This window comes from Siphateles boraxobius, unplaced genomic scaffold, assembly GCF_051911475.1.
Source record: "Siphateles boraxobius isolate OS27281-9 unplaced genomic scaffold, OSU_SipBor_1 105, whole genome shotgun sequence".
NCBI classification, from domain to species: Eukaryota; Metazoa; Chordata; class Actinopteri; order Cypriniformes; family Leuciscidae; genus Siphateles; species Siphateles boraxobius.
Window position 1 is genome coordinate 218,658 of NW_027508706.1, and position 15,005 is coordinate 233,662.

Consider the following 15,005-nt stretch of genomic DNA (forward strand, 5'->3'; position numbering starts at 1 on the left):
CGCAGCTGAAAGTAATATCTGCAGGCTTGAGCTTGATTAATGTGACGACTTCAAAGAAAGATTTGACAAAATTCACACCCATCTAAAACCTATTATTGTTTTAATAATTATAATAAGCCATGATAATTATAATTGTTGCTTTGTATTTGACTCCATGACATCAATTAAACATCTTTCAAAACTTCTTCTCTCTCTCAAAACATAGATTTTTCTTTTTAATCTCAGAGAGCTGATGTTTTCATACTTTTAAAGACTTTTTGCTACATTTGTTTGAGTTTGGTAAGGGTCAGGGGTCAGTTAACTGTCGAGATTATTAGTGGTTTGGGTTCTGAGAAGCTCATGAACTTTTCATTTAATGACAAGCTTCTCTTTTCATTTATTCGTGAAGTCCAAAGTCTGAGACTACAAGTGAAAATGCTTCTAGCATTTTTATACCTTAATGCACTTCTTTTTAGAAACTTGTATATTAATTATATTATGTTATGTTATGTTATGTTACATTATATTTCTTATTTGTTATAATGCATGTTTGTTTTTACATTTTGAATCCCTCAGTGTTTGAATTTACTTGATCGTGATTGTGATGTTTGATTTGGAAACAAATCATTCTTTTGAAACAGTTCTTTGTGATCCAGTTGAACTGATTTGTCTTTAAATAAAACGTGCATGATATTTTGGAAGCAACATTTGCCATCTATATAAACAATTTGAAAACATACTGATGAACAGTAGGATTTAAGTAAATATGATTTTGCTTCAACGAGAAGACACAAAATGCAGCTTCTAGGCAAACTTTTGAGTGATAAATGAATTGGTGAGTGAGTTCATTCAAATGTGAATTTATATGCCTGAACCAGTTGCAAATACCCAATCTTCCCAAATATGAAATATGGGTTCATGCAGATGCATGACATTGAAAGGATTATGGTGTTATGTTACATTAGCATTTGTATCCTCTGTATCCTCACCTCTCATTTAGCAGAGCAGTTGAAGCGAGTTGTCATGCTTCATCTCACTTCGCTGTTCTTGTCATAATCGCTGAGGGAAGTATGATTTGTCATTCATTCTCAGCCCTTCTCTCCTATTGGTTTGTTTGCCAGCCAGTCAAGACCAGTCACTTCACAAGGTGCACATCTATCTGCATTATGTCATCATTACAATCCTGACATTGTTGTTATATTAATGAGGATGGAGGAATGGTCCCATAATTATATCAGTGGGCCCATTTCCGTCTCACCAAGGGCATTCACTCAATTAAGGCGATTCTTAAGCATGATGAATGTAGATTACGCAGCTGATGCTGATTTGTGGGTAAGCCGATGCTGAGATGAAAATGTATTATTTAACAGCACATTTTGCAGTGCTCTTTTGCTACTCTCTGCTCCATTTACCAAAATGAAATGGGTATTTGAAGAGGGGGTGTAAATGAGAGGTAATTTCTCTTCTGTTTTTTTGGTTTCAGTGGTGGACCACAGTGTAAAGACTCGAAGCCTGTCTTCTGTGGAGCAGTTAGGTGTGGGGATATCCCTCAGGTAATATGTATGCCATAACTTGGCTAATGGTTAATGAGAAAATAAACCAACTTTGAAACGATTTAATACACTAATGTACTTCAAAAACTCATTTTATTATTTTTCCATATAAACAATTCCGTAAACGTCCTTAAAACAAAATTAATTTACTTAGAAACTTTATTATTAATAATAGTATTAAAGTAAAACATAGTAATTTAATTATTAATAATTAAGCATTTATGAGTAAAGTCGTTTTCATTGCAAGGCAATCTCCTGGTGCTGTTTAGAGCTTTTCTTCTCATCTAAATGTATTCTGCTTTAAAGGGCATGACATGAATTTCTTCACCATTATTTTAATGTTCCTTGAGGTTCACTTATAATGTTAATAAAATGTATGTTGGGGGGGGGTTTAGTGCGCGGATGAGGGGGTTTGGGGGGTTAGTGCGCGGTTGGGGGGGGGTTTAGTGCGCGGATGAGGGGGTGGGGGGGTTTAGTGCGTGGATGAGGGGTTTGGGGGGGTTAGTGCGCGGTTGGGGGGGGGTTTAGTGCGCGGATGAGGGGGTGGAGGTTTAGTGCGCGGATGAGGGGTTTGGGGGGGTTAGTGCGCGGGTGGGGGGGAGTTAGTGCGCGGATGAGGGGGTGGGGGGGTTTAGTGCGTGGATGAGGGGGTGGGGGGGTTTAGTGCGCGGATGAGGGGTTTGGGGGGGTTAGTGCGCGGGTGGGGGGGAGTTAGTTCGCGGATGAGGGGGTGGGGGGGTTTAGTGCGTGGATGAGGGGGTGGGGGGGTTTAGTGCGGGGATGAGGGGTGGAGGGGGTTTAGTGCGCGGATGAGGGGGTGGGGGGGGTCGAGCTAGCCTCCGTTTTGTTTGACAATACTTTAAACGTCAACAGGGAGTGACGTCACCCGACATCACTTAGAGCACCTTTAACATTTTTAACTCTTAATAGTCTGTTTATAAATGCATTCTATCCACGCATTACATTCATGACTGAAAACAAAATCAAAATGTAATCTTCGTCACCCTCCGCCCCTCATCGAGCACATTGGACAGCGTAATGATCGGGCCATGAGAACAAAGAAATAAAAATTAGAGAACAGGGATTAGATAAGTGGTTTAATACAATATGAATATGAATAAGCTACATCAAGCGGAAAAGTTTTACACTTGGGCTACTCTGATTTTGACATTTAAAACTTGACTTTCCGATAACTGAGTGCTGCAAAAGCTTTACCGTAAGTTTATCCGTATCCGTATCGAGTTTATCCGTATCCAACAATGTCATAAAGTCATGTTCAACTGACATCTAGGAAAGTGAGAACAGTTATTTTTGTAGCATGGTGGACCGCAGGTATAATTTTATCTGCCACAGGCGAGAGATATAAATGAAACATTGAATTTTTTTTTTTTACTAAAACTGGCATTAGGCGGCAGCAAAACATTGTTTTAACGAGCGAGTCATTCAGTCAAACGATTCGTGGACACGGACTCATTCAGAACTCGTTCAGAGACTCTGCTCTGGAGGCAGTCATATGCAAATATATTTGCCCGTGTGATGTCACAGATCGCGCAATATCAATATGCGCCTTTTTTGGAGCTTGATTAAATAAATGCTTTGTTTATAATGAAGAGGATGTTTTAAGCTATGAAACATGCAGGATATTTTAATGGTACACAGACCTCTTATATGTCAAAAGACATATAGAAACATATTGACATATAGAAAAATGTTTAGATAGTTAAACTGGAAACAAGGACAAAAATACTGATTAAGAAATTGTTGCAGTGTTGTTGTTGTTTTTTCAGATTCATTATTTTTGCGATATATCGGCACACTATAACTATAATATGAACCCATTTAGATATTTTGTCTTAAGGCAGTCCACATTGTCTGTAATCAGCCAATGCATTCTAGTGCTCATCAAATTGGGATAATTGTAACTCTCTGTTAACCTTCATTTGGTGCTGTGTTTCCCAGGGAGAGACTGTACATGCATGATAAAACCGAATTTATTTCAGTAGTGAGATTTGTACTTATTAGTCAAGAAATATTGCCTTGAGAAAGTTCTAATTATGTAAATGTGCACAAGTTGGTGTTTTGGGAAGAACATTTTTAACAGTGTCTTTTCAACTTTGTTTAGCAAGGCCTTGAATGGGGTATTAAATGAAGCTGCCATGTAAAACAGTGTGTGTTTGTGTCTATAGGTATGGCAAGTTTCTGAAGCTATTGAGAGAAGATTCAGAACAGGATCTGTGTCTTTTGCTAAAGCACTGTCAGGAGTTTCTCTCTCAGCAACGAGTCAAAGTCTCCTCTGAGCTCTGTATCCTTCTCATTACAAGATTATTCCTGATATCAATCAAGTGACACAACTTATTGCAAGAATTCTGATGTTTTACCTTTGTTTGCACAATATTGTAATTTTCTCTAGAACACACACATATATATATGTTAATGTGGATGAGTCACAATTAAAAGTTTATTATCAGATCAATTTAGTATGTATTTAGTATGCATCTACCAATGTCCATTGATAGGACACTTTTTTTTTTATTTAGCCCCAAAATATTGGATACACAAGCCATACTTTAAAAATGATGAATGTCAATGCATTATATACTAAAATATCAAACCAAATGGCCTATGTTTGAAATAAATATAGCTAAAGTACACGTTTGAAGTCCATACACACCCTTTTCATCTCCGTGCGTGCTGTACCTCTGTTTGACCCACCCACCGCTAGCCTAGCTTAGCACAAAGACTGGATGTAAATGGATACAGCTAGCATACTAATCCCAATAAATGACAAAATAACGCAAACATTTTGCTATTAGCATGTTGTGATATGTATAGTCACAGAGTGTACAAATCACAAGGTCATATGAGACACAGACATCTTTTAACTGTATAAATACTGGGAACTATATTCTCAGAAGGCGAAGCACTGCTACTTGGGCGGAGTGATAACCGCAGCACCTGAGACGCGCCGTGGTGAGGAGCAGAGAGTTCTTTCTGTGTTGGAGTAATAGAGTCAGCAATTGCTAGATAGTAAAAGCATAGTTTACAATCATTGGTGTTCGCTGTATTTTAAAGAGCTGTGACAATAAACAGGAGAGACCAGGTAATACCATGATGTTTCATAGAATTCCAACCAAAATGAATCAATGGCTAACTTACTTGCTCTAGATATTGATCCAAACACACCTGAAGAGATCATCAAGGACCACTGTGTTTGCTCAGTACATTTCACTGAGGACGACTATTTTGAGAAAATGGAATTTCCCACACAGACAATGAAACGTGTGCTGAAGTATACGGCTATCCCATCGATAGCACAGACAGGAGAAAGTAGATCACCTGTGGCTGCGGTAAGTGTTCCGTTATGTTTTTAGATGACTAGTCTATCAGCTACCAAAGTTTGTAATTCCTCGTCTGTGTATTCTGGCTCAAAACTATATGGTTCTGGATCTTGTTTTGATACCAAGTAAAAATCATCTGACAATTCCTCAAAGTCAGCCATGATCACCATTCACCGCTACTAGCTAGTTAGTCACGTTGGTTTTGTTGACGGAAGAAACAACTGTGTCTCTCAGGTGCTGCGGTTATCACTCCGCCCAAGTAGCAGTGCTTCGCCTTTTGAGAATATAGTTCCCAGTATTTATACAGTTAAAAGATGTCTGTCTCATATGACCTTGTGATTTGTACACTGTGACTATACAAATCACAACTGTAAATAGGAAAATATTTGCGTTATTTTGTCACTTATTGGGAGCAGTATGCTAGCTGTAGCCATTTACTTCCAGTCTTTGTGCTAAGCTAGGCTAGCGGTGGGTGCGTCAGACAGAGTTACAGCACGCACGGAGATGAAAAGGGTATGTATGGACTTATCTAACTCTGGGGGATACGGTGAATAAGCTAAAGTCCCAAAAAGTCGGTGTGTTCCTTTAAGACTCTTATGTTCACCAAACTGCATTTATCTTATCAAAAAAGTAAATATTATTACAATATAAAATAACTGTTTTCTATTGTAATATAATTAAAAATATGACTTATTCCTGTGATGGCAAAGCTGAATTTTCAGCATCATTACTCCAGTCTCCAGTGTCACATGATCCTTCAGAAATCATTTCGAATATGCTGATTTGGTGCTCAAGAAATGTTTCTTATTATTATCAATGTTGAAAACAGTTGTGCTGCTTAATTTTTTTTGTAGAAACTGTTATATTTTCAGGATTCTTTGGTGAATAGACATTTAAAATAACATAATTTATTCTGTCACTTTTGATCAATTTAATGCATCCTGGCTGAATAAAAGTATTAATTTCTTTTAGAAATTCACACTGAACCCACACTTTTGAATGTTAGTATTGTTGTCGTTGTTAAAAAGACAAATTAGCATTTTGACACTTTCTGGTTGTCAAACATTAATGCAACATGTTCACCCTCAGATTGGCTGCCTGTGAACTTCACTTACTAAAAATCAGCTGGTTATAAGTCATTGCAAAAAAAGCTCAGAACTAATAAGAAAAGCTCTAGTATCTTTTGTTTGCAGATGTTTATCTAATGATGTGACGTTCTTGCATTTCTTCAACAAGTGTTACTTATGTGTTCAAATAGATTTTGGGGCTTCTATATCACTTTTTATCCATCAGGTCCTGCTCTCTAGATATTGGCATTAGCGACATGTAGGCTAGAATGTATTAAAGATTCCTTGACCCAGTTGTCAGCCTATTTTCAGGGGGGTTATCCTGGTCACGATTGGTTTGCCTCCACAGTTTTCTTGCTCATGCATGGCGACGTGGGTCGTTCTCTGAGTCTGCTCTTGCGTTTCTCCCGTCTGCTGCCGTCTGCCTTCCTGTGGCCCCCGAGACTGCACAGCTCTGTGAGTTACAGCTCATCACATTAGTGTTCGTCTCTTTCATGTCAATCTTCAGTGTGTGCTGCTTGCTTTTATCATGGCTGGAGCAACAAAATACACACACAACACATTAAAGCACTAGTTCTCCCCAAAAAGATTAAAATGTTTCAATCAATACTTTCATTCAGCAAGGATACATTCAGTTGATTAAAAAAAGGAAGTAAACACTTTTACATTGTTACACGAGTTTTCTATTTGAAATAAATTAAAAACGTTTTATTCATCAAAGAAACCTGAAAAAATATGTCATGGTTTCCACAAACATATTTAGCAGCACAACTGTTTTCATCATGGATAATAATAATAAGAAATGGTTCTTAAGCACCAAATAAGCATATTAGAATGATTTCTGAAGAATCATGTGACACTGGAGACTGGAGTAATAATGTTGAAAATTCAGCTTTTCCCTCACAGGAATAAATTATATTTTGAAATATATTAAAATAGAAAACAGTTATTTTAAATTGTAATAATATTTCACAAAATTACAGTTTTTACTGTATTTTAGATCAAATAAATTCAGCATTTTTTTTTAACTTACAGACCCCAAACTTTTGAACAGTCGGGTAAATGTTTACCGAAGTTTAATTTTGGGTGAACTATTCCTTTAAATGTCTCAAACAGCCCATGTGGCAATTTTGTAAAGTAATAACATCTGCATCCCTCTCATGTTTAGTAATGTTCTGAATTTAAATGCATATTCTTGTGTAGCTTCCATATTCATGTGCTGTAAACAAATATGAGCATTTTGATCCGCATTATCATTCTAATCTCCATTTGCATAGGGAAAGTTAATACTGGGAGGAAATGCTGGATATCATGATATTACTGGGGCATAGTCATTACTGTGCTCCCCATAAAATGTGGATGGAGCAATCTCGCTCTCTCGGAACAGCGGATAGTAAACAGAGCTCAGTTAATAGAGTTTCAGCTGTAAAAATATGTGCGGGATATGATAATGCTCCATACACACAAGTTTGTCTGATTACAATTCCATATTTCTGTGCTGTCAGAGTGGCCATGCATGTAAATCATTCAGAGACAATGATGAGATTCAGAAAAAGAGAAGATGCAGTCATCATAGATGCCTCAAAACAGGAAGACACAGGCAGCTAATCAAATCTGGGCTGTGTCATTAGCACCTGTGGCGTTTTGTTGTTTTCTGTGGTGGCCAGTTCCCTTGGAAGAAGAGTTAAACAAAAAAATTACTTAAAGGGATAGTTCACCCAAAAATGTAAATTCTGTCAGTAATTACTCTCCCTCATGTTGTTCAACCCCGTAAGACCTTCGTTCATCTTCGGAACACAAATTAAGATATTTGTGATTAAATCTGAGAGCTGGATCACTCCTCCATAGGCTTCTAAGGGATTGACACTTGTTCCCCAAAAAGTTATTAAAGACATCGTTAAAATAGTCCAAGTGACTACTGTGGCCCTCTGAGGTCTAAGGTGTTTTTGGGGTCTTTGAGATGTTTTGACATGCTCTGACATTTGTGCTTTTTTCAGTTGCTTTTAAAGTTGCATTTGTGCTTTTGCTCTATTTAGCACAAACGGGGCTACCATAATATGTGAGCAAGATGTATGTACATGTTTGTATTTTTGAGAGAATATTGTTTATGCATGGTTATTGAAAAAACTAAAACTTAAAGTGTCTGAAATAAGGCCACAAAACACATACTAAATATGTGTAAACAAGACTTTTGACTAATGGGTGTTGTTGCCTAGAATTTGTGCTTCAAAATTATCTGAAAATCATCCTGCCTAATCATTTACACAAAACAATACATTGATTTAAATTTTATAAGACACCTTTTGTTTGGAAAGGCAATATGCGTGGAGACGTGTTCACACCTGAGAAGACAAAGGCCGGATAATGAGCCCTATAATGAGGTGCATATTAATTATATATATATATATATATATATATATTTTACAATTAGAAATTGTAACCAATTACAAATAGGTTACAATTACAACAACAATTTTAACAATATTTCAAGTGTATTCTTTCTTTCTTATACAAAGTATACATTTTATCATACGTATTAAAAAAGGTAAGGATTCATTGGTTTGAATATTGGAACAAACACTAAATAACATCTTAGTTGATAATTCAATATACCTACTTTATTTTTGACAAAACATCCCATACTATAGTATATTTAACATATGAGCAGAAATTGGCGAACAAAAGCCCATTTAATGTGACAGTAGTCTTTTTTACAGTCAAAACTTTATAATCTATCCAAAACTAATCACAAAGTCTTGTCTAAACATTCATATTTAGTCTGTAACATATCGTGTTTATGATATTATATTAGCATGTTAATTTGCAGTTTGTTGCTTATACAGACATTTTTTTCAACATATTTCAGTCTATTTTTACTCCTCTTAGTAGGATAGCAATATAGTTTGGATGTGTTCATGTACATTTTTACTAATGTAGGTGCGAGAGTGAATGAACGGCACAGACACGCGCTGTATAACTGTAGTAAACCGCGCACGTGCGCCTGTGTCATTCATTCATCATTTAGCCTACACACAGACACTCAATTCATATTTAAACAGTCTTTTTGCGGTTTACAGACATCGCGATTAGAACAACGCACTTAAGAATAAATGACTTACTACATCAGCTGGATCCGTTGCTCCTCGAAATGCAACTACCAGCACTTCTGGTACATTTTCCAGGGTTATTAGATAGTATTATTCCCCACAGCGTAGGGATATGTTGTGTACACAGCTGTAGTAAGATGCTTACTAAACTTGATCTGTTTTATAAACCAGCTGGTGGGCGTTGGCATGTTTGAATGGCTTGCCTTAGATCATTTGCGTTTGAATACCGCGCGCTCTCCGTGGGTGTGGCACATTAACGCGTAATCAGGTATAATGAGCTGGATAGAAAAAGACTGACATCTCTCTCTTTTCATACAGATTACATAAACTGAGAATATTTGTTTTTTTAATATAAATTAATTCATTTAAAAGAAGAGAGTTCAAGCTTCATTATGGAAAAACACTCGTGCCTGTATGACAAGTATTCGCGGAATTACAGTTAATTTTCGGACGCGTTTCAGAATGGACTTCACTGACAGAGAGAAGGCAAAACTAGCATCATGTTTATTTTTCTTTATTTGGCGAAAAGCACAATACTTTGTTAATGTTGTGAGTATACACAAAAAAAATACACACTTAACAGGATCGAATGATGTATAACACTAACACATAAGATTAAAATCAACAGAGTATTTTGAGTCTCTTTTGCACTGATAAGAAAAAAAGCGAGACTATCGCGCCGGCGCGATAGCAGACCTCAGAGGGTTACGTTTATCAAGCGACGAGAATACTTTTTGTGCGCAAAAACAAACAAAAATAACGACTTTATTTCAACTAATCATTTCCTTCTCTGTGGGCGTCGAGTAAGTTAGCGTAGTGTGATAGCGTAGTGCTACGTCACACAGAGGCTCACTATTGGCCGACGCTGGTCATGTGTGTGATGCGTGTGACGCACAACACAGAAGCGCTGCGCTGTTACACTAGTGAACTCACTCGACGCCCACAGAGAAGGAAATCAATAGTTGAAATAAAGTCGTTATTTTTGTGTTTTTTTGCGCACAAAAAGTATTCTCGTCGCTTGTTAAACTTAAGATTGAGCCACTGTAGTCACTTGGACTATTTTAACGATGTCTTTAAAAACTTTTCGGGGAACAAGTGTCAATCCCTTAGAAGCCTATGGAGGAGTGATCCAGCTCTCAGATTTAATCAAAAATATCTTAATTCGTGTTCCGAAGATGAACGAAGGTCTTACGGGGTTGAACAACATGAGGGAGAGTAATTACCGACAGAATTTACATTTTTGGGTGAACTATCCCTTTAACTCAGCTTCATGCCTTTCCAAACTAAAAAAAAATACAATTTTCTTTCAGCTGAAGAGCACAAAAAGGAATATTTAGCATTACATAATGTTTCTGTTTTCTAATAAAATCAAAGGGGATTTTTACTTCAAAAATGAGAAAAATAGCATCATAAAAGTGACACTGTGTGTTAAATATGAGTCTTCAGAAATCAATGATAGCTTTGTGTGGAGAACAGACTACAATCAAGTAATTATTTACTGAAAATCTTGCCCTTTGCAGAGTTCTCGAATCTCATTTACACTTCATGATCAGTTACGACACGCAAGAACCAGTGCAGCTTAGCATCATTTACACCACACCTTGTGCACTGCTTCTTCACAGTTTCTTCACATTTTCCCATGTTTTAGGTGCATCTCCCTATAGAAATCGCTCAATCGGGAATACATCCGATCTACTCCTGCACCGCTCATTACGTTGAGATGTTGCTCAAGGCCGAGGTTCCTCTGGTTTATTCTGCCTTCAGGATGTCTGGCTTCACTCCCTCTCAGGTGCTGTATTTTAAGCATTTTATTAGCAATTGTTATTTTACATTTTTAATAAATCTCCTCTGTTGGTAAGCAGACTTGCCAACCTTGATGCATTTTGGTGCAACCTTCTGGTGTTTTCAGTGTCTCGGAGCAGCAACCATCTTCCCAAATGTTTTATGTGGATTGGTTATAAATCTGTTGTCAACAACAAAGAAACCAATAAGGTCTCATCTGTGGTTTTCCACCAAAATTAAAGTTCTGTGTTGTTTGAAAATGTTTGAAAGAAATAAGAATTAAGAAATTAAGCCATGAATATTAGTATTGTTATTTTAATGTTAATCCCTAAATTTATATTTATTATTATTGCTGTTGTTAAATATGCAATTGTTTTACTGTACAACATAATTATTACTATAGTAATATATTTCTTTAGTGGTTTTAGTTTTTATAATTTATTACAATAGAAAAATTGTATTAATTATAATACTAAAATGATATTAAACATCAATAATAATAATAATTATTATTTTATCTATAGAACATGAATAATTTTGTAAAAACCTTTCCATACAACAAAAGCATATAGTCAGAAAAGCCAAATATGGCACTGACTTATCTGAATTTACTAATTGGGCATAATAATAATAATAAGATGGTGTGGATGTCCTGTATTTAAGCTCATCACATGTTACTTTGTCACGAATCTCTGTGGGAGTCACATCACTTATGATGTGAATTGTGATCGCTGGTGAATTTGTGTGACTTTGCCAGGCTAGAACTATAAAGATGCAAGGACGTTCTGTTATGACCTGAATCACTGACAATCTTCATTGACGAACGCCGTGATTATTCAGCGCAACTCTTTCTCTGGGGTTTATAAGCATGATCTCAAAGCTCTGCCTCAAGTCTTTTGTCAGATGAAGTCAGATATGACCTTTCCTAGCAGTCAAGGACAAGGAAAACTGTGTTTTCTGCATTTAGTTTATTTTTATATTCTTTATCATTTGCACTCTCAATAGGACTGGATCTTGCTTAATTCCTATGACCTGACAAAAAAAATATATTTCTCTGTGCGCTCAGAAATGTTCTACTGTTATTCGAATGGAAGATGTTGTGGTGGTAGCTATATTTTCTGAACATTTTTCAAAGCTATTTTGGAAAAATAGCATGTTTAATTTATTAAAATGCACACACGCATACACATACACCCATCTAAAAATATGAGCAATAAGCTTAAAATCTTTCTGAACAACATTTTTTTTAAGGACACAGGAAAATGAGAAGTGTTCCAGTATAACAAGAGGCAATTTCCACAACATTTTTGTTTGTACTTTAGTGTGATGTGAAGGGAAAGCAGAATCAAGGTTTCAGTATTCCAGGGCATCAGTAAAATATTTGTTCACCTTATTGTTTTTACATTACAAATCAAACTGTTACACTAAACAACAGAGGACAATTGCAGGAATTGTCATCTTCTGGTACGTTGTTGAGTCATTGAGTTAGAAGCAGGGTGTTAAGATATGTAGTGTAGTGCTAAGTAGGCATGTTAACGATTAATCGTCGATTAAGTAGGTTCATGCGTGTGACGTAAAGCAGAAGACACGAGGAAAAATGAATGTTATGTTTGGGACCATTTATTTATTTTGTTAAGGCCTATCTATTCATTCAGCACTTCAGCGCACGCAGCTCAAACAGCAATGCATGACTAATAATAACTATGATCGGGACTGTCATATTACATACCATTTATTAGAACACTCTTTTTTTTATACACACACACACACACACACACACACACACACACACACATATATATATATATATATATATATATATATATACATACAGTTCATACAGATGTAGACATCTGTACACATACACATACTGTGACAGGAATTTTATTTATACCACACAGAATTATTGATTCGCTAAAGGCTGCAGTTAATGATTGATGGTCATCAGTGTGTTGAGTGTTATGCAGTTGTGAAAAAATACCCAAAGTTGTGAAACTAGTAACTAGTTTTGAATCGACAGAAACTGAAGGAAAGAAGACTTTTCTGTTTTAAATTGAGTGTCACCTCCATCATAGAGGGCATCCGTGTCTGCGCACTCGGAGAGAGTGTTTCGAATTCTAGACAAAGCAGGAAGAGTGTCTGAAAGAGAGACACAGATGCTGTGTAAATTGCCTGCTGGAGTGGTCTGAATGTATGCATACACGCCTTTCTATGATTCGGTAGAATAATTGAACAGCTTCTGAGGATTATATGACCTGAACGCAGTTCACCACCACTGAAACAAAACAGAAATGCGTCAAGCTTGTGGATGAAAGTGATTTCTGCATATTATTCAAGAGACTTGATTTATTTCTGCGTAAGAGTTCAAGGAACATTCTCTCAATGTTATTCATACACTGCAAATAAAATTAAAAATCATGTTCTTTTGGGAGAAAAAAAAATATTCCCAGTTGACATACCAAACAGTTGTGTTAGATTTATACTTAAACCAGATTAAAATTAAAAAAATAAACTTACGTAGTGTTCAGAAGTGTAAGATTTTGTAATGTTTTTGAAAAACTCAAGGCTGCATTTATTTGATAAAAAATACAGTAAAACCTATAATATTGTGAAATATTATTAAAAATTGTTAAAATAATGTTAAAATTCAATTTTAACAGGTTTAGTATTTTTGTGGAAATTATGATATTTTAAGCATTTTTTGATAAATAGAAAGAAAATTAACAGCATTTATTTAAAATAGAAATCATTATTCATTATAAGTGTCTTTATTGTATTAAATATTTTACTTGCCCTAAACTCTTGAATATTAACGCATTCTCAAAACAAGTTTTAATATCTTGCTGTTTTGATTCTCAAATCAATTTTGATGTTTTGTTTTTACTGGAAAATGACAAAATTATAATTTTGTGTGTGCTGATTGTTTAATAGTTAATTATGCTTCTAATGGATAATGTACAGTTGACTGCATCAGACCTCAGTCTTGAGCGCATCATGTTAAAATTCAATACTCAGAAGTTTTTGATCTCTCATTTTTTTCCCAGCATTTCATACTGATTGATTTAAAAAAATTTCTCTCTCTCTCTCTCTCTCTCTCTCTCTCTCTCTCTCTCTCTCTCTCTCTCTCTCTCTCTCTCTCTCTCTCTCTCTCTCTCTCTCTCTCTCTCTCTCTCTCTCTCTCTCTCTCTCTCTCTCTCTCTCTCTCTCTCTCTCTCTCTCTCTCTCTCTCTCTCTCTCTCTCTCTCTCTCTCTCTCTCTCTCTCTCTCCGTCTCTCTACCTGCCATGTAGATCTGTATTCAGTGGCTTGGCCAGTGTTTCTGGAACTATCTAGATTGGCCTGAGATCTGTCACTATGTGGTCACCTGTGTCATCATGGGACCAGATTACCAGGTGTACATGTGTGTTTCTGCCCTCCGTCACCTGCAGCAAGAGATCCTGCAGCACACACAGACGCAGGACCTGCAGGTCTTTCTGAAGGTGCAGTATAACTTTTGTAAATTAAAATGATGCTATCATTTCCTCCCCTTCGTGCCATTCCAATATATGAGTTTTTTTCTACCGTGGAAGACGTTTAGCTTAATGTTCACGCTCTTTTCCGTACAATGCAAGTGAATGGATCTGGGGCTTTCTAGCTCCAAAAAGGACCAAACAGCACCATATAAACATTATTAAAGGGACTATGTGTAGTTTTGTAGGTATTTTATTATCTCAAATCAATATTTTTCAATGGTGTACAAATACCTCTGCCAATTATCTGACTTATCCTCGTAAATGAAGAATTTATTATCTTTATATACATGTGACGGGTAGGTCCACAGAGGCTTCCATGTCGTTCCGCCATCTTGAAAAACTATAATAGCAGAGAGGGTCAAAAAGTACTAGGCCGACGCGTTTCCACAACGTGTTTTCGTTCAGAGCCAGCGTCACGTGACTGAAAGCAGCAGAAACGGAGGAGCAGAGCAGCGAGAGGCACTTCACTGCCCTGGCAAGTCAGTCTGTAATTCATACTATAACATTCGTTTGTTCGTTGTGTCAAGTTGCAGTTTGTTTGAAATAATAAACCTGTTCACCCGAAGGAAAACTCGACGAAGTGCTATTATATAAGAGATCCTGTCATAGCTTTTTGGTACATAACAGCTACCGTAGATGCAACACGCATTTGAAAAAGCGAGGCGCTG

At 36.5% G+C, this 15,005-nt stretch overlaps 1 protein-coding gene across 2 annotated transcripts in view; it reads left to right on the forward strand.

The window, feature by feature from the left end:
• Positions 1-15,005, forward strand: part of tbc1d32 (TBC1 domain family, member 32) — a 49,143-nt gene that overhangs the window by 29,853 nt on the left and 4,285 nt on the right. For both annotated transcript variants that reach the window (XM_077247079.1, XM_077247080.1), the window contains exons 29-33: positions 1,463-1,532; positions 3,719-3,834; positions 6,239-6,393; positions 10,693-10,833; positions 14,116-14,304. In XM_077247079.1, the coding sequence (XP_077103194.1) occupies positions 1,463-1,532; positions 3,719-3,834; positions 6,239-6,393; positions 10,693-10,833; positions 14,116-14,304 (671 nt within the window). The remainder of the gene's footprint in view (positions 1-1,462; positions 1,533-3,718; positions 3,835-6,238; positions 6,394-10,692; positions 10,834-14,115; positions 14,305-15,005) is intronic.